The sequence below is a fragment of the Nyctibius grandis genome, chromosome 1 (assembly GCF_013368605.1).
Source record: "Nyctibius grandis isolate bNycGra1 chromosome 1, bNycGra1.pri, whole genome shotgun sequence".
Classification (NCBI taxonomy): Eukaryota; Metazoa; Chordata; class Aves; order Nyctibiiformes; family Nyctibiidae; genus Nyctibius; species Nyctibius grandis.
In genome coordinates this window covers 90035022-90056421 of record NC_090658.1, presented here as the reverse complement: position 1 = coordinate 90056421, position 21400 = coordinate 90035022, and the positions used below count along the sequence as shown (strand labels likewise).

The 21400-nt window shown below is 41.5% G+C and overlaps 1 protein-coding gene across 2 annotated transcripts in view; it reads right to left on the bottom strand.

Annotated features, from left to right (window-relative positions):
• RNGTT (RNA guanylyltransferase and 5'-phosphatase) overlaps nt 1–21400 on the bottom strand; it is a 206722-nt gene that overhangs the window by 156980 nt on the left and 28342 nt on the right. For both annotated transcript variants that reach the window (XM_068397279.1, XM_068397290.1), the window contains exons 7-8: nt 19837–19946; nt 18916–19017 (exon numbers count right to left, since the gene is read on the bottom strand). In XM_068397279.1, coding sequence (XP_068253380.1) covers nt 18916–19017; nt 19837–19946 — 212 coding nt within the window. The remainder of the gene's footprint in view (nt 1–18915; nt 19018–19836; nt 19947–21400) is intronic.

The window sequence follows — 21400 nt, the reverse complement described above, 5'->3', positions numbered from 1 at the left end:
AGTAATAAATACACCATCACCACACCCCACCAAAAAAAAAAACCCCACCCCAAAACACCCACTCCAAATGCAGCATTAAGATAAAGAACAATTTCAACCTAGCCCAACAGCTGTGAATCTAACAGACCTGGTCTAGAATATACATCTCTACTTTAAATAATACTGTATTGTGCGAACTTGTTAGGAGCAACAATACTTACACCCAATAGTTCCAGATATTAGTCTAACACCTTATGACACTCTCTCCTGCCTCGTTTGACCTACAGTCTCTCAATCAAGAGAGATCTCCCCTGGTTCATAAAAGATATAGCTAAATGGAACCAATGAGTTATCTGGTGACGCCCATGAGTCTGGCCAGGAAAATCTGACAACTCCTTTTCTGCTGTCAAAGTCAGTCTGCTAGCCAAAGTCTAGGGATGCTCTCATTCCCTCTACAATACGTAAAAAAGGAGAAAAGGACAACATACCCTTTGACAACCTGTCAACAAGTGGAGATGATGAGGCCACCTTGTGCTACAGCTTCTTCACCCTGAGCTAGAATGCCTTTATCTTAAGATAGGGGACACACTAAATTTGCTGAAAGTGCCCTTAATCTTACCTCAACTTATCAAAGTTTTATTTTTGCACTCTCAAATAAAAGCTCAAGGAACCATACAATACTTATGGGTTCTAATGCAGTGGGAAACAGGATGATATCAGTCTTGTAATCCTAAATTTACTGCCCAACGCAACTGTAAGGGAAAATTACTAAGATATAAAGTGAGCGAAGACTCACATCTCAGCTACTAAAACCCCAACTTTCTAGTCCGAAAACACATGATTCCTGTTTCCCCATCCCATCTTCTCTTCCCCTCCTACCTAAACACATAAAATAAAACCATGAATTAGGCATCTGCTTTTTCAGAGAAATGAGGAATGCTGCTTAGAGTGCTTAACATCTATGAATTGCTCTTTACAGCAATCATTAGAAAGGCAGTTTATTCATTATAATCCAGAATCATATATGTGACCTATATATACTTTTGCAGAAGCTTGACATTATGTTATCATTACACTCTTAAAACCTAAACTGCAGGTTCCTAACAACGGATTAGTACTGTAGTCTATAAAAGCTATTTATAGCTTTTAATCTTGACTGGAGAGGGGAAAACAGCTTTATTACAACCATTTCAATAACTTTCACAACTTCCATTTCCAGCCAAAATATACACTATCTCCAATTAAGTATATTATTCAAAATAAAGTCAGTGAAATAAATCCCACATGGATTCCAGACTCATCCTAAACCAAGGCTCCTCCAGCTGTAGAAGCAGAACTACGGAATGAGTTTTAAAATGGGTGAGTGAAGTAAGGGGAAAAACGGGGGGGCGCGCTCGCAGGTGTTGGGCGACGGTCCAGAGTAACAACACCATCTCAATGTGAGTATGGAAGTTCTCCGTTTATTAGCTAAGAACGCAGCGGTTATATAGACTGTGTACATGCTAATCACGCGCCCCGATCGCACTTGTGATTGGTCTATAGATTTACATACTCAGAGCCGTGACCGCCCCCCCCGCTGAAGCAGGCGCCGCGGAGCCCCCCCGCCCTGCACCGCTCAAGGGGAGTCCAAGGTCACTAGCTCTGGGCTTAACCCTTGCTCAAAGCCTGGGTTGCTCAGACTGCTCAGCAGCACAAGATCGTGCCCCTTCTCACTTCTACAATTCCCCCTTCTTGTTTGTGAGCAAGCCAGGCCTGATTTACAAGTTTCATTAAAGCTTTCTGCAAACAAGAAAATAAACATGGTAACACTAACAAGATAACTGCAATCACAAAAACTCCTGTAAGAACCATTTTTACCAGTTCCATCACCCATCCGCCAATTCCCAGGTCTCCAAGCCAGTCATCCAGGAATCCATGGTGTTCACGTAACCGGTTTGTGGATTTTATCAAATCCTGGACCTGCTTATGAATAGACTGAGAAGAATCGTTTAAATCCATACAACACAACCCATCAAAGTCTTGGCACCCATGTCCATGCATAAGCAAAAAAAAATCTATAGCAGCTCTATTTTGCAAAGTTGCATGCTTAACACTGTCTACATCATTTGCTAAAGCTTCTAATACCCGGGATGTTTTATTGACCCTTTTTCCACTCCGGCAGGCCAACCTTTGCATCTGCGAGATAGCATGTGCCGAAGCAACCCCGGGGGCAAAGATAGATGCAAAGATTGTCTCAGTTTTTGACCATAGCTCTACCTCATCCTCACACTCTTCATCAAACGCGACATGCCCCATCACCAATAATGGGCTCATTCATGGGCAGTCATTTACATCTGTCGCGTCTCCTCGCCCCTCCGATTTCTCGGGGAGGTGTGGTTTTACTGATCGGCTCGGCACCCAAAGTGGTCCCTGGTCGGTGGCCACGCACATATATCCCCAGCCACTAAGGATCACTGGCACCGGTCCTTTCCACTCCCCTGTAGCAGGTTCCCGATAAATCACCTGTAACTGAGGTATAATGGTGTTATTATTAAATTTCAACTGCTGGTGATGTACTACAACCCGTGGTTCTTCTCGGTCCCCTGTCAAACACAGAAAATTCAGAGTAAACAACACTTTATGCAACCGCGATGTTGGATCAGTATCTACTTCCTTTTGTCCTCTCAAATATTCCTTTAAGGTTCTATGGGTACGTTCGATGATCCCCTGACCTGTCGGGGAGTGTGGTATACCAGTAACATGTTTCACTCCCCAGCGTGTTAAAAATACATGAAACTTTTGGCTGGTGCATGCTGGCCCATTATCTGTTTTGATCTGTTCTGGTACCCCCATAACGGCAAAACACGCCAACAAATGTTTACAAACCTGTTGCGCCTTTTCTACGGACATTGCGGATGCCCAGATTAACTTCGAAAAAGTATCTACTGTGACATGTACATATTTTTGTCTCCCAAACTCCGGAATATGTGTTACATCCATCTGCCATAGCTCAAGTGCTGCCAAACCCTTCAGGTTTACACCAATACCGATGCCTGGTCCCTGAGCCCCACACCTCGGACATGCTTGAACAATAGATTTTGCCTCATTTTCTGTTATTCCAAATTGTCTCTGTATTCCTTTTGCATTTTGATGGAAATGCTCATGACTTTGTCTAGCTTGTTGAAATTTGTCTAAAGGAGGAATATGGCAAGCAGGACTAACCAGAGAGTCTGCCACCTGATTGCCCTTCCCCAAACCAAGATTCCATTGATGACTCCGCACATGTATTATGCAACAAGGCGCACTGCGTTGTCGCATAATAGACCATAATTGCAAGAATAACTGCCCAAGGCGGGGATTTTGTGTGTTTCGGAGCAATGCCTCCTCCAAGCGTGGGATGACACCTGCTACGTACATAGAATCTGTGACTATATTTATAGCCCCATCCAGCCAATTTGTCAAGGCCCAGATGTTCCACTATTGGTGTTTTCTGTACTTTAGATTTTTCTATCCATTGATTTTTCTGTAATATCTGCCATAATTTGCCTTTCAGATGCTGTGAATGGACTCTTCCTTCGTACCCCAAAAACGCCTCCTGAATGGGTCGAGAATTGCGGAACCACCATTCTAGGTCTACAGCATTAACAGGAATACTAATATCCGCTGGATCCAGTCCCGTTAATTCTATAATCCTAGATCTACCCTTTCTCACTAGTTCCCCTATGGCTTCTGGTCTAGTCTGTATGCTTGTCTTCGGTTGTACACTAAGGAATACCCATTCCAACACCCAAAAAGCTTCATCTTTATCGTGGCATTTGTAGTGGCATTGGTTGTAGCCCTGGGGGAGTTCCCCCTTTTTGTTTTGCCACTGACAAATGACACCACAAACCATATTTTCACTGTTAATTACAAGCAGAGACACAGGTAGTTCACGAATGAGTCGCGATGACCATGCAGTTTGTAGTTTGACGATGACTGACCGTAACGCGCTTTGTTGAGTCTCAGACAACTGTATGGTGTCAGCAGGGTGTGATCGTCGCAGCAGTTCGGTGAGGGGGGCGATCTCGGTATTCGAGATATCGACACAGTTACGGACCCACTGAATATCTCCGAGAAGCGTTTGTACATCCTTCAGGTTCTTCAAATCTGTATGTAGCTCCACCTTTTGAGGTCGGATTTGAGCATCCGAAATTGTCCATCCTAAGTATTTCCAGGGATCAGTTCGTTGCATCTTTTCTGGTACAATCACGAGACCTTTCACCGCCAACGTTGTTGTTAGTTTGTGGAGACTTTCTTCTGAAAAAGGATCGGCCTGGCATAACAAAATATCATCCATATAATGATAGATGATAGTCTGTGGCCATAGCTGGCGCAATGGTTTCAGCACCCATGCTACATAGAGCTGACATAACGTAGGTGAATTTTTCATGCCCTGCGGTAGAACTACCCATTCATACCGCTGAGCTGGTTCCGCTTTGTTGATAACAGGAATAGAAAAGGCAAACCTCCTGGTGTCCTGAGGATGTAAAGATATGGTGAAAAAACAGTCCTTCAAGTCTACAATCAACATATGCCATCCTGCTGGTAACATGTTAGGTGACGGAATACCTGGTTGCAATGCTCCCATTGCTTGCACTTGCTCATTAATTTTCCATAAATCATGTAATAATCTCCACTTTCCACTTTTCTTAGGGATGACAAAAATGGGTGTATTCCAAGGACTGAGGGTTTGATATGTCCTGCTTTTAACTGTTCCTCTACTAGTCCCTTAGTAATCTGCAGTCGCTCTTCAGTCATAGGCCACTGGTCAACCCACACAGGCTCATCTGATAACCAAGTCAAAGGTGGATTGGGCAACTGCTCTCCAGCGGCCATTATCAAAAATGGGTGGTTGTAAGAACCGCACCAATCTGACTTAAGACATCTCGCCCTATGAGTGCTTCCAAAACCCCAGGTAAGGACAAAACATAAACTTTCAAAGTTACACACTGTCCTTCTGGAAAGTGTAAGGTCACAGGGTGATGACTAACAGCTGTCATAGAATTCCCGCCAATGCCAGCAATATGTGAATCAGGTGTTTCTAGTGTCCAATTCCTTGGCCAGACGCGTCGACTGACAATGGTGACGTCAGCACCTGTATCCAGCAAGGCCTGTACCTTTATACAAGTGTTGTTCTGAGACATTGTGATTGACATATTTGGTCTGTCATCTGTTCTCGTGGTAAAACATACTGCTGGTCCTGTGGAGCCAAATCCACGATCTCCACGGTAGGTAGTCGTATTAGCACCTTGTTGATAGGCAGAAAGGGGGATTATTTGTCCAATTCGACTACCTTTTGGTACAAACATAGGTGGATTAAGTGTATACATCATAATATATACGATCCCGGTATAGTCTGCATCTATGACTCTTGGAAGTATTATAAGTCCTTTTATATCAGCAGAAGATCGTCCTAACAAAAGTCCTCCCATGGGATCGAAATCCCCGCTTAGCGGACCCTGTACATTAGTAGGGACCTTCTGTACTTCTTGACTCCGCAAGGTGACATCTACTGTGATTTCCACGTCAAACCCCAGGCTTCCTCGGGTTGCTGGTTGGTATTGTTGTAAAAAGCCTTTGGTTCGCATGATGGGTTGACTTGTCTCCTCACGCAGCCCCTCTCCGCACTCCTTTGGAAATTTCCCTGACACGCCTTAGTTGTATGATTATTCCTCTGGCAGGTATTACACCAGACAGCAACTCAGCAATCTTTTCTGGCATGTCCGTTCTCTCCACATCGATAGCAATTTCCTTGAAAGGACTGTCCCACTCGTGTTGGTCGTCGTGTCCCTCTTTGTTGTACCAGCGCTGTCAAAGGTTGGACCACCTCCTTAACAGCACTTTGTACGGCAGCAGCAACGGTATTGCTAGCTCTTTGCACATCAGCACGTTCGACTCGCTTCACCATTTCCTCCACTCCTGCACCTTTAGGTAAGCTAGCGAGCAACTGTTTAGTTTGTTTGTTCGCGTTATCAAAAGCCAAAATCTTTAACATCTGCTGCCTGTTATCATCATCAAGATCAGGATGATTCATTACGGCTTCCCATAGTCTATTAATAATTTATTTTAATATAAATTTATTATATTTAATAAATATAATTTATTAATAATTAATAATTCTGCTTGCACCGCAGAATAAGCTCCTTGTCCTGTGAGAATGTCCATAGTAATTCCATGTAAAGGATCATTTGGATTGTTCACTCTTCGCGCAGCTTCATTGGCTGCTCGTTGTGCCCATTCTGAACCCCACAAAAGGAACTGAGTAGGTGTCAGCAACAGTTTCATTAACTTCCGGGAGTCATGCGAGCATAAGAGATGAGCAGAAAAAATCCAGGAGACTATATTCCTCGTAGCGTCTGATTTTACTCCATACTGTGTAACTGCAGCTTTTGCTTGTTGAAGAATTTTCCCATCATGTGGTTCCCAAGTAGCTACTCTATTCTGTTGTAGCACTGGAAAAGCTCCTACTCCTCCTAGATCCGCAGCAGCACTCCAGTGTCCTTCTAATATGGCATCATGAATCACCCCACTCCACCTCGGTGCCCTAGGTGCAGGTAGAAGCGGAGCATCCCTGGAGTTGTCTCCGTTTTGTTGCTGTACCTTTAAATCCTTTAATTCCCGCAAGACCTGCTGTAAAAGGCCGGTGGGGTCTGTTTCCGGGTTCCCACAGTCAGGTGGGGTAGATGACGTAGATCTTGACGGACAGCAAGAGGAGGAAGGGGCGGGTACTCCGGTGGCACCGAGGGGAGGGGCCGGCCCCCCTCTCCACCCGCCAGCTGGGCAGGGTTGGGAGCAGCTGACCACTCCTCCTTCTCCTCCCACTCTTCCGCCTTCCGCTCCCCTTCACAGAATCACAGAATGTTAGGGATTGAAAGGGACCTCGAAAGATCATCTAGTCCAATCCCCCTGCCGGGGCAGGATTGCCTAGACCATATCACACAGAAACGCGTCCAGGCGGGTTTTGAATGTCTCCAGAGAAGGAGACTCCACAACCTCTCTGGGCAGCCTGTTCCAGTGTTCAGTCACCCTCACCGTAAAGAAGTTTTTCCTCATATTTGAGTGGAACCTCCTGTGTTCCAGCTTGCACCCATTGCCCCTTGTCCTGTCAAGGGATGTCACTGAGAAGAGCCTGGCTCCATCCTCATGACACTTGCCCTTTACATATTTATAAACATTAATGAGGTCACCCCTCAGTCTCCTCTTCTCCAAGCTAAAGAGACCCAGCTCCCTCAGCCTCTCCTCATAAGGGAGATGTTCCTCTCCCTTAATCATCTTCGTGGCTCTGCGCTGGACTCTCTCTAGCAGATCCCTGTCCTTCTTGAACTGAGGGGCCCAGAACTGGACACAATATTCCAGATGCGGCCTCACCAAGGCAGAGTAGAGGGGGAGGAGAACCTCTCTCAACCTGCTGACCACACCCCTTCTAATATACCCCAGGATGCCATTGGCCTTCTTGGCCACAAGGGCACATTGCTGGCTCATGGTCATCCTGCTGTCCACTAGGACCCCCAGGTCCCTTTCCCCTACGCTGCTCTCCAACAGGTCTGCCCCCAACTTGTACTGGTACATGGGGTTGTTCTTGCCCAGATGCAGGACTCTACACTTGCCCTTGTTATATTTCATTAAATTTCTCCCCGCCCAACTCTCCAGCCTGTCCAGGTCCCTCTGAAAGGCTGCGCGGCCTTCCGGCGCGTCAGCCACTCCTCCCAGTTTTGTGTCATCAGCGAACTTGCTGACAGCGCACTCTAATCCCTCATCCAAGTCATTAATGAATATATTGAATAGAACTGGTCCCAGTACCGACCCTTGAGGGACTCCGCTAGACACAGACCTCCAACTGGACTCTGTCCCATTGACCACCACTCTCTGGCTTCTTTCCTTCAGCCAGTTCACAAGCCACCTCACTACCCGATCATCCAGACCACACTTCCCCAGTTTAGCTGCGAGGATGCTGTGGGAGACCGTGTCAAACGCTTTACTGAAATCGAGACAGACCACATCCACAGCTTTACCATCATCTATCCACCTGGTAACATCCTCATAAAAGGCTATCAAGTTGGTTGAGCATGAATTCCCCTTGGTGAAGCCATGCTGAGTGCCCCTAATGATCCCCCTATCCTTGATGTGCCTAGAGACAGCACCAAGGACAAGTTGTTCCATCACCTTTCCGGGGATGGAGGTGAGGCTGACCGGTCTATAGTTACCCGGGTCCTCCTTCCTGCCCTTTTTGAAGACTGGAGTGACATTCGCTTTCCTCCAGTCCTCAGGCACCTCTCCCGTTGCCCACGACTTAGCAAAGATGATGGAGAGTGGCCTAGCAATGACTTCCGCCAGCTCCCTCAGCACCCGCGGGTGCATCCCATCAGGGCCCATGGATTTATGGACGTCCAGATTGCTTAATTGGTCCCTGACCCAGTCCTCATCAACCAAGACAGATTCCTCCTCTATCCTCACTTCTTCTGGGGCCGCAGGGGTCCGGGGCTCCTCAGGACAGCCTCCAACAGTATAGACAGAGGCAAAGAAGGCATTCAGTAACTCCGCCTTCTTTTTATCCTCTGTCTCCAGGGCCCCCACCTCATTCATCAGTGGGCCTACATTGCCTCTAGTGTTGGCTTTACCTGCAATGTATTTGAAGAAGCCCTTTCTGTTGTCCTTGACCTCTCTTGCAAGGTTTAATTCCAAGGAGGCCTTAGCTTTCCTAGTTGCCTCCCTACATCCTCTGACAACAGGCTTATATTCCTCCCAAGTGGCCAGCCCCTCCTTCCATGATCTGTACACCCTCTTCTTCCACTTGGGTTTGCCCAGCAGTTCCCTGTTCAACCATGCAGGTCTCCTGGTACCCTTCCTTGACTTCCTACTTGTTGGGATGCTCTGATCTTGAGCTCGGAAGAAGCAGTCCTTGAATGCTAACCAACTATCTTGGGCCCTCTTACCTTCTAGTACCCTGTCCCATGGGATTTCCCCTAGCAATTGCTTGAAAAGGTCAAAGTTGGCCCTCCTGAAGTCCAGGGTTGCGATTCTGCTAGCTATTCTCTTCCTGCCACATGAGATCCTGAACTCTACCATCTCATGGTCACTACAACCAAGGCTGCCCTCAACCTTCACCTCTTCAACCAGACCCTCCTTGTTAGTAAGGATAAGATCCAGCAGCGCTCCTCTCCTAGTTGCATCAGAAAGTTATCATCAATGCACTGGAGGAACCTCCTGGACTGAGGATGGCTGGCTGAGTAGGCCTCCCAGCAAATATCAGGGTAGTTGAAATCCCCCATGACAACCAGGCCCTGTAATTGCGAGACTGCTCTCAGCTGCCTGTAGAAGGCCTCATCACCCTCCTCATCCTGATCCGGTGGCCTGTAATAGACACCCACAACAGTATCACCCCTGCCAGCCTGCCCCTTAATTCGCACCCACAAACTCTCAACTCGCTCCTGATCCGCCCCTGGACAGAACTCAATACATTCTAGCTGCTCACTCACATAAAGAGCAACTCCACCACCTCTCCTTAGTGGCCTGTCTTTCCTGAACAAGACATAGCCATCCATGACCACATTCCAGTCATGCGAGGCATCCCACCAAGTCTCTGTAATTGCCACTAGATCATAGCCCCCCGACCGAACACGGATTTCCAGCTCCTCTTGTTTATTCCCCATGCTGCGTGCATTGGTGTACAGGCATTTCAGGGAGCGAGCTGGGCACACCGATTTCACCCCAGGGGGATGGGAGGCCTCCTGGTCTACCTCAACACTAGAGCGTTGCCCCAGTGGTGCAAGCCCAGCTTACTACCCCATCCCCCTTCGAATCTAGTTTAAAGCTCTCCGAATGAGCCCTGCTAATTCCTGTCCCAGAACCCTTTTGCCCCTACGACATAAGCCTTTCCCATGTATTACAGTCACGCCTGGTGTCTTATAAAACCAGCCATTATCAAAGAACCCAAAGCCCTGCCTGTAGCACCAGTCTCGTAGCCAGGCATTAATTAATTAATTGCCACGTGACTCTCCGAGAGCCACGTTCCTCTTTGTTTGTAACTTCCCCCTTTAAATTCTTACTGCGCCATCGCTCCCGAGAGGCCGCCGCCTCTACCACCGCGCGTGCCTCGGCTACAGACAGTTGTATCGGCGCCGACATGCCCTTAACTGCCGGTAACCCGAAGAAACAAGCCAGAGCCCCAGAAGTTTTTTCCTTTTTAGCTGGGGGGGTGGACTCCGGTGCCGCCCGCATCTGAGCAGCCGCGCGGGCGACCTCTCTTTCTGCCCTCATAGTTTTTAAAGTCTCTAACACATTTTGCCAGAGTCCACGCACCTCCTTAATTTCTTTTTCCTCAGGGTCCCTCTCAACAGTCTTTTCCCACAGTGTCTCCCATTTCTCTCCATTCCTCCACGGAAAATACAAGCGCTGTGTCTTTAAAATGTCCCCAGCGCTGGCCCAACTTTATCAGCTTAATTAGCTGTTTCTCCGCTGTCTCGCTGCCTCTCTTAGAGAGGATACTTGCGAGTAACGCGGCTGCAGCCTCTGTCTCCATGGCTGCCCTTTTTTCCAGTGTCTGCTCTGCCTTATTTGACCCGAGCAGCACCAACCAGTGTCTGCTCTGCCTTATTTGACCCGAGCAGCACCTTTACTCTGGGAGCTGAGTGGCCAACTCTTCCAGTGTCTGCTCTGCCTTATTTGACCCGAGCAGCACCTCTTCCAGCTGTCCTTTTCCCAACACCTCCTGATCGCTGCTTACCGCAGTCTCAGAGAGAGCACGCCGAAGGGAACCATCCTCTGCTACCAGTTGAAGTAAGAGGAAAAACGGGGGGGCGCGCTTGCAGGTGTCGGGCGACGGTCCAGAGTAACAACACCATCTCAATGTGAGTATGGAAGTTCTCCGTTTATTAGCAAAGAACGCAGCGGTTATATAGACTGTGTACATGCTAATCACGCGCCCCGATCGCACTTGTGATTGGTCTATAGATTTACATACTCAGAGCCGTGACCGCCCCCCTGCTGAAGCAGGCGCCGCGGAGCCCCCCCGCCCTGCACCGCTCAAGGGGAGACCAAGGTCACTAGCTCTGGGCTTAACCCTTGCTCAAAGCCTGGGTTGCTCAGACTGCTCAGTGGCACAAGATCGTGCCCCTTCTCACTTCTACAGGTGAGCTTGTTTTCTCTTAAAAACTAGTTGAAATAATTCTAAAGAAGGACCATGAGGGACTATGCCATGTAAACAAAAACTGCATTTCCCTTCCAAACACCTTAAAAATGTAGCATGCAACAAAACAGTGCAGTGTTATGAATAGGGGAACAGCAACAGTCACTTTACCCTTTTAACTAAGGTTTTTGTTCCACGACTTCTCTTTAAATACCATCCCATTTTGACAGTTTCATGGGAATAATACAAAAATCCTTACAACTACTACTTTGAGATATTCAATGAAAATAACAAATGTCTGAAGAGTAGCTGTCCTACACACACGAACGATGTATAATTAGCACTCAACAGTTGAGGCTTTGCCCATTGCCGATAGTTACATAAGCACATGATTTGAATAAACGTCATTTAACTTGGAATCAAACCACTTGAGTTAAGCCTAGTTGTTCACAAAGCCTGTCACTCTTATAAAAAAATCCATTTGGTCCTGAAAAGTCTGTTCGGTACATGTCCAAACCTCTGAATATTTCTGTCCTTTAAAATTTCAGACCACAGAAACATGCCCCAACCGCAGAGGAAGGGATACACAGCATTACCAACCAATGGTGCAAAACCGATAAATATTTAAGTCTATTTCTTAAGATAAGTGGGGAGAGGAGGAAGGGAAAGGAAAGGAAGGTGTGGTTTAAAAGCACCCAAATGATTCTCGTGTGGGTTCTTCACCCCGTCCTATCATTAGGAGGCAAATGCTCCTTCCTGATCCCAAGATCATAAACATGTATAACCCTAAACATGACTAAATTACAAGACCCTCAAAACACAATATATAATAATTCACTTATTCACTAGCCATCCAGGGTCAGAAAATAAGCTGCCCAGAAATGGGGTATTCATACCTTGAGAAAAGCTCTTTAACTCACAAATGCTTTCCAGCAATTAATGGCCCTAAACTTTCCTGTTAGCACCATTTCCGAAGCCATCTATCAAATCTCACCAACCTACATTTTTTGCCCCCTCCTCTAAATTAGGAAAGAATCCACTAACAATTGTGTAAACCTCCACTTCAGGCCTTTTCCACTACTGGGTATAAAATTCCACATCCATGAGAATCTGGTCATGTCATTTGTACCAACCTGAAAATTAATCTATGGCTTCTTTCTCATTCCCAACAGAGTCTCCTTCAAGTTCAACTCCACATTAATATCTTTGGTCCCAGGAGACAATCTTTCCGTTCTCTAGATCTGCTTTCATGACAAGCCAGTCTTTTGTTCTTAATAATGAGTTCTCAAGTGCATAGATTTGTTTTTTAATTGGATTAGTACTACTCTCCAATCTTCTCTGTCCTCCTTTGTTCTCATTATTATCCCAACTTTCTCTCTAACCTCCTCCTGTCTCTCAAGGATAATAGTTTTTCCATGAACCCATTCAACTACCTTTTCTTTAATCCTTTGCAGACAGGCCACCATTTTTCTTTCTCGCTACCTAATTTTGGCCTACTTTCTTTTACCTCTTAATTTCTAAAACAAAAAATCTGTTTCTCAGTTTTCTCTATTTTTTTTTGAGCTGTTCTTTAGCAATGATCACCTTTTCACAAGTTACTCGTCACAAATGACTTTTGGATAACTTTTCATATTAGGAATCTGCAATTTCTCAGTTATGCATGTAAGCTTCATCTCATCATGTAAAGGATCAAAGAATAGGGAAAGAAAAAAGTATTTAGCCATGCAAATTCAGGGAGAAACTTTTACCACATCTTCGTTACTTTTTTAACAACATGCATGAAGAGTTATCTTAAAACACACCCAGTAGACTTCCTTCAAGTAATGGTCACAAGTAGGTTTCTGAAGAGGCTGCAACTGCCGATAATTTTGAAGTTCTTAACAAAAACAGAAATTTTCTTCAATTTGTACGAAAAGCTAAAGTAAAGAAACCTGTGAAGCTATCACAAGTTTGATAACACAGTAACTTACATGCTTTGGATAAATCAAAATTATTTGATTAATAAACACAATCCAAAGCTTTGGCCACTAGTTTTATCATACAGTTAAGTGTAGCTTTACTATTTTTTTTTTGTACTATGATACCAACAAAATAAGAATTATTTAAACAAGCCTTTTTTCTAAAATGTAATTTGTTAATCATGAAAAAATAACTAACTACAGAGATGTTCCTAACTATTTTGTTACAAACCCCTTTTAGACAATTACCAATTCTCAAAGAGCTGCTTTACATTCTGTATCTACTTGTTCACATTTAGATATCTGCAAGGCATCAAATTTGCATGAATATTTTTCAAATATAATAGCCTTTGGCAAGAACTACTTGTTCTGCATTTTTTTAAGCAGCTGCCTTACCATAATTGAACAGCCATAGTATTATGATCGTATTTATTATTTTTTACTAAAACTGCATGTGTACAGATGGGAAAAATAAAAACATACTCATACAAATGTAGGAAAATAACTTACACCCCTTAATAGCTTGCATTTAGTTCAGGTCACATTTTACCATTATAAACCCTAGCCTTGTTTGATTGCATTCATTTGAATTACTCCACAGACATTTTAAAGCTTTTTATTATTCTTAGTGGCAACAGTCTTTTTTTTCAAAACTGGTATCTCATTACTTTACCAACCTTACTCCTGTCTGAACATTCAGCTCCACTCATTAGAACAAACATCTGCTACAAACAGTATTAATGAGATACATATCAAGGGATACAGCAAGCCGCTGACCACCTGGGTTAATCACTTTAGAGTACAAAGTTGATAATACAGAGTCATACAGTGTGCCTTGAACATACCGTGACAACTACCTTATTCAGATAGCAACTACTATTTCGGAAACACAGCACTACAAAATTGGACACATTTGTAAAGCTGTACATACCTTGTAGCTACTGTTAACATACAACGTATATTTCATCTCAACAAAGCCAAAAGGCATGATTTTAGTAGTGGGAAATTTGCAATTTGGATTTCTGTGCCTTATGAATAGATTAGCATTAAAATTATTTTTAAGACACCAGAGGTTTGACAACTGTACCAATAAATTATTATAACAATAATTTAAAGCAATATGATTTTAGAGGTGTTTTTTCCCCAAAACAGAGCTGTATATAATATTTACATGCACACAAATAGCTGGCACAAAGGAAATATTTTTCCAAAGAGAGCCAATGCTAAGTGAGCTTCAAAGCTCTTTTAATTTGAAGTTCATTTGTCTAAAACTGAGACGGAAATGTACACATCTTTACATATAGGCATTTATAAACAGGAGGGGAGAAGTATTTGTTCACACAGCGTTTCCCTTCAGAGCGAACATGCTCCAGAAGGAAAGCTGGAGCGAGAACAAGGAGGTGTGCCTTGCTCATGGAAAAAGGGCTCTGGAAACCAGGCACAGAACAAGCAAAACCACAGTGCAGGCACGAACTCCATGAATCAGGACAGACTAAGCAAGGGGAAGTCAAAAGATTTTGAACTCAGGGCTCCAAGAGAATGGATGAGGATGAGTTTTAACCCAAACCAGACTCAGAATCCACATGTTTACAAAAGTGTGTAAGATACTACTCCAGTGTAGTTCCCCAAAATATTTTATAGAATCACTGTCAAATAATTTAACTAATCAATTTCACATTATTTATTCAATGCAAGATGATAAATAATGCTATTTCATTTAGGGATATACTTTCTTTTTTAAAAAAAAGTATGGGCAGAAAAATAACAATACTAAGAAAGCAAGAAAACATGCACTGTTCTACCACTGAAATACAAACAATCGAAAAAAACCCAAACCACCAACAACAGAGCTCTTAAACCAGAAGGGTGAAAGTTCAACTCCAGTTAAAATCTAGGAATAGCAAATGCCTTTGGAGAAAAGTAAAAGTCCTCAGTGAAATGACTGACACGACATACCAGTTAAGACAATCTACAGATAAAGGCTTCAGCCATGAAACCTCTGGAGAAAACTACTGCCACAGGAATAAAATGCAGGTATTTAACAACGGTGAAATTTAAGAAGTTTGGCTAAGTTGAGCAAATATTGCTATTAAATAAAACACTCATGTCAGTTAAGTGAGGAAGTATAATATAAAGTTATTAGTTAGGCATCTGCTTTTCTGTAAGTCCAATAGAGTCGGCGAAACAGCACTGCTTTTTTTAAGCAAAGAGAGAGAACAAACCAAAAAATAGACGCATGCAAGCCAAATAATATTGCAATATGCAAACCCTAGACTGCTGCATCTAAACCACACTTAACAGAAGAGCTTCAAAGATATTTGATGACAGGGGTTTCATCTCCAGATAAAGCAAGCAGGGGATCCATAAATGGATCTCCACTAACTGATGTCTTAATATTAAATTCAAAAAGGTCACGCCTGTCAACACAAGCATTCAGAATAATTAATGAAAATCTGTTTAATTGCATATGGAGTCCGGATCATTGGAGAACAACAAAATAATTAGAAGCATGTCCAATGTAGAAACTGCCATAGTAATTTTTCATTGTTGATTAGGGTAGCTATCATGCACAGTGTCTAAATGTCCAAATAATAGCTCAGGTTTTCATCTTTAATCTCTCTCTCACAACAACATTCCTTCAGCTGAATTTCATTAACACTGGATCTTTGTAGCACCATTTTCTTCCCTGAATATACCTCTCAGCTTGTGTATTTCCATAATCAACTACAAGTTATTATGCTTTGAGAAAATTTAAAATCACTATTTAGTTCTCTCAGTTTTATTCTTCATTCATTCTGTTTTGTCACCGTTCTAGAACTCTAAAAACACAGGATAGAATGTCCAAAACACTGAAAAAATCCTACAAGAAATTACATGCGCACTTTAATTTCTTTCACAAAAGGCGGTCTTCCAGGTGCACTACTATTTTCTATAAGACTTCAATTTTCCAAATGAATAACATAAGATACGACAAAGAAAGATTCTTCATATTGAAAACACAAACAAAAAAAGAAATGTGGAAAAATAGCTTACAACCCTATGGAATAGCACTAATTGTAATTTTACAGCATCTTAGGATTTGTTTTAAGACATACCAATCTGTATTAGCTAATGACCCACGGTTTTGAACAGATTATTCTTCAGTGGCAATGCACACTAGAGACACTGCAGATGAAGAAATTTTTTCCTTTAATATCAATGGCCTTCCGTAAAGAAATTATTTTTAAAATAGACTTATTTTCTGCTATTACTATTATTTCTTGAAGCAATGAGCTTAAATTATACGAAAACTTTTCTATAAACTGTCTTTAATACATACGAAAATACTACTATAAGCCCATCCCTAAAACAAAAGCTTCCTGAAGGACTAAGCTGTGAAAAAAGGGAAGGATTACTAATATCTGAGCTGCACAGGACATTAATACTTTGTAAACATATTTTCACAGTTATACAAGTCAAGTCCATGGGCAGTATATCTGGAATGTGGATTAAAAGCATAATAAATGCAAAGACTCCCATCTGGCTCTTTGCATGGTCAGTTTAAGTTGGCTGAGTTTACTTGTTTAGGCTCAGCAGCTTTTGAATGCACTGTGCTGCTCTGAGAATAAGCCTGGCTCTCCCAACACCATGATTCTGTAACCTCGCACCCTGAGAACGTCTGCATTGCATTACCCAAGTGCTTGTGCATACAGCCAGCCAATGTTAGTAAGCCAAATATTCCCACCCATTTCTTAATGCTTGGATGCCATACTAAGTGCAAGCTTACTTTGTATTTTCACACCACACTCTGCCCAAGCTAATAAACCCTTGAAGTACAAACTCCACAGATGAGACACACCTGAAGGGTTTTTTTTATAGGAGACAGCTTAGTTCTGGCTGAATTGTGCTGAATCCTGAGTGACTCCAAGTGGAGCCACTTGGTAATTTTCATAAGACATTCAATTCCCCATATTTTCCAGGCTTTTCATTACCTAGGATACTCCATTCTATTACTAAAGATAACAAACCTAACAAAATAAAGAACGCAGGAAAAACTTTAGAAGACAGCCTACACTGCTTGTTTATTTACTATCAAAACTTTACTTTGTTGTCTCAGCAGATGCAAGGGAGAATGCTTTCCATTGCACTGCTAAAACAAAACTTCTTTTGCCCATATCTATACACAAAACAAGTATTTTAACTTCACCGGTCTGAAAACAAAAATTCTTACCTCCTGTTTTTGAAAGCATACCTTTCATCCACACAACTGACGCCTTATAACTTGTACACGTGTGAACACTGAACGCTTTTGCTAGTCTAAAGCACCATGCACAAATGAGCGGAAGTCTTCCCTCTTACCGTGTGTACATTCACTGTAATTGCACTTTTTCTGATCCAGTCAAAGCACGTTAAAAATCTATTCATTTACTCTAAGTGAATAAAAACTAAAGTAATTCCACTTAGCATAGGTTACAATTGCTTAAATACTACTGTATGTAAAGAATATCTTTTAGAAATAAAAATCAAGCTATTGAAATGAATGAGATGTGTCACACAATTTAAATTCTTCCTGTTACTGAGACACTGTTGACTATGATGTAAGAAATTACATTATTAATTAGCTCAAGATAATGCCCACAACAAAAAGGAAGATAGTGATCTGAATGCTATGAGTAGTATAGGTTAAAACCATTTCCATTAATAACTGGGATTCTTGATTTTCATACTGAAACCAGAAATACTGAAGAAAAACAGAAGGTTAGAGTATTAATCCCCATTGATGATTATTTCAAAATCTCAAGATTTTCAAATAATCATTACAAGGCTGTAATTTCACAAATGTTCCAACCTATTAAAAATATTCAGTCCTATGAAAATAAGTATGATTTTGGAGGTTTGGAATTTTACTTAAGAAAGATTTGTTTGTATGAAGAGCCACAGTACCTCTTTGCAAAAGTAAAAGGAAACGGGGCACTTAACATTTGTGGTGTTATTTCAACATGAATAGCAAATACTTTCTGTACCTCATTCAAGCTGCTGGGTGTAGAGGCAAGAGACCCTGTGTGACATGGCTTTTTCATATGAGATGAAGCAATGAAAGGATACCTGATGATACCAGGTGCACATGTTTAGACAAGCTGAGACCAATCTCTAACCAGTTACAATCAGAGAAAAAAGTGGTTTGCCATTCTGTATTTGATGATGTATGGCATTTCTCATACTTTGAAATGCTAACATGACAATACTGGAGAAATTAAATACAAGGATGCCCTTCAAACCAGAAATAACAACACTGAAGAGGTTCAATACATCAATTCAATCAAGTTGTCGTCTGTTATAAAAAAAAGTCACCCCTACAATGAATGTAAGAGAACTGGTGAGGGAAGATGAAAAAATTGATTCTTTGGCTGACCAGAACTACAAGTTTGAACAAAGGATCACAGTATGAATAAAAAATTCCTATGAAATTTCTAATACTAGCCGGCTTCTGAAGGATCAACTAGAAGTTTTAATTTAGCTTTTGTAAACAAATTCTTTAGCTTAACAAACTCTTACTGTTATCTAAGATTATTCTAAGACCTTGGTGGCAAGTCTTGACTGACAGACAGGCAAGGGTTGTAGAGAAGAATAAAAGTACATACATTTAACAGTCAGTCTGCAGAACAGCTGCTAAAAAGAAACTTGGCCACAAACTTCAGCAAAGGTTGGGTAGAAAGACAGCAAAAAAACCTCATCTCTGAAGTCAGTTTTGTTGTTAGACTATGCTTTGTACAAGCAAATTCACTTCCCTGTGAAAATACAAACCATCTATACCCAATTTATTCGTTGTTTCTTTTTCATTTAAAACGAACTTACCGAGTGCCGTCTGCTTTCCAGCTAACTTTGTATGGCTTCTGCTCCAAAAATTTAATATTGTGCTTGTCCATGGAAACAGGCTGTGCTCCAGGGAATCCAGACCTCAAAAAAAGAACCATGTTTATTAATGTTCCGCAATACACAGTCACACAAGGCAATGCATTTTTTACATTAGACTGAAGTCACACCTTGTGCCAGACTTGATGCAAGTTAACTTGGAGTTAGAAAATCTTCTCCAATAAGGTATTTTGCAAGAGGAATCAAATGCCTATCTGGTAGGAACAAGGGTATTTGTTTATGACAAAACACTAAATTATGTGAAACTTCAAAGTTCTAACTTTGGAGGAAGAGACGTTTGAATTCAAAATTACAAGCACTAGAAGAACTATAAGCAAGTTAGGAAGCACTTTGAGCAACTCCCTGGATCATCGGCTTTGGAAAGGAGGAGTTCAGAATCTGAGACATTAAAATCAATGTTCTCATTAACATTGGACACAAATCCAAGTTGGCTATAAAAATGAGTATTATACCTCAATACTGAAGTGTAATACCAGTTGTATGAATAAGTCTGCTGAGCAAGCACTAAATTTTACACAAATACCTGGACTAGACTACATCTGGAATTTGCACAGTAACAATTCATCTGAAAACATTTTGTTATCTCAATGGAAAAGCAGTTCTAGAATCTTGTTTCTTAATATCAACAGTAGATCATTCCATTTCATAGTACAATGCAAGATCCTCATCTGTTTCACGGTTCATTGTTTTTGAGGCTTGCTTTTTTTTTTTTTTAAACAATCCATCCAAAAATAGTCACTTTTTTTTTTTTTTTTTACAATGAGCTGTTTCCTTCGGCAAAACTAGAAATGTAACACTTATTTCTAGACAGTATAAATACACAAGTTCTAAATGTTCTCATACCCTTCCCATCCACAGAACTGCTGACATTTTTGCTGTATTCCTCCTAACTTTGGTTGTGTTGTCACCTGGGTCACACATTTAACTGTCATTCCTTCCAAGAAAACTGCACCCTAAATGAAAAAAAAAAAAAAAATCGTATTTAAGCCTTCATAAAAGCAGATCAGAACATGTCAATACAAGATTAAGTCTGTTTTTACAACTTGACCCTCACGAGCAATACTAGCATTAATATTCCTTAAAGATTAACACCCAAATACCAAGATACATCAGCTGAGCTTCGCCAGTAAACTCACTGGTGAGCCACATTATGAACCCAGGAACTGAAATGAGTTATTTATGGGGTAAGAAATAAAATAATAATTTTTTAAAATGTTAAAAGGAGGTAAATGGTAAGGGATAGGTACTGTTTACCTAGTACTCTCAAGAAAGTTCCCACATCAAGCTACAGCATCAGTCTGACTCATTATTTTTCATTTGTAACTAGAATGTTTTTATTTAAAAAGAAAGTACACTAGTATCAACTATTTAATAGTAAACTGGAATTTGCCGGGATCAAATTAATCATCCTTAGTACACAAAATATTATATAATAATAAGGTAGTGTAAGACATCTATTTGAGGATGAGAACATCAACCTAAACAGTATTGTAAGCCTGGAGCAAATCACTGTACATTAAAGGTCACAAAACTCTTTGTGGCAGAAGCCTTTGTGACACCACTTTTATGTGCATTAAAAAGTATGGCCTCAAAATAAACAAACTGGAAACTAAGGACAAAATTGACCTATGAAATGTTAAATACAAATTTTTAATACATAAATAGTATTTCCAGACCAACAATTCCATGCTTTCCTTGATTCATGGAAAGTAAGAGCTGCTCACGAACAGTAGAGATCTAACATGTGAGATAAACATAAGTAGCTTGGTAATTAGTAAACTAAAGTCACTGGGAAACATCTTTAGACACGAGGGTTTTCGTGGCGTTTTTTTTTAAACAAAAATCTCAGCAGATTAAGACTTTAAGTCCTACTTTTCTCCCTCCAAATCTGAGATGCATTTTTTCAATTAAATATGTTAATTTTATCAGACCTAGATGGTAATTCCAATACAAGAAGTTCAATTATATGGATTTCACCTCCACCTGGGTGATGTACTACATTACGTGCCTCAAAAATTAAACTTACACTGTAGGGAAAACAATTGAAAGAATGAATGTACTTATGCAGCAGCAAACTTAAAGGGTTCTCAGTTGATCTAGGACAAACTTCTTAACAAAACAGAAAACAAAAAGCTGGTTTGTAACAAAATATTTGTGTACAAATATACTTGCATAATTTTATTCTCAATCTAAACCAGGTTACTAAAGTGAAGGTGACATCCTGAATGCCACAGAAAAGCCTAAGTAGAGATCAATAAAAGAATATGGAAAATAAAACTCTAAAATAACTTGTATATTCCACAAAAAGTTTGATGCCAAGTGGAATAAAAACAAATTCTGCATAATAGAACACATTAAAGCCATCAGTTCTACAAAACTACATAATTAAAGATTTCTATAGAGATCC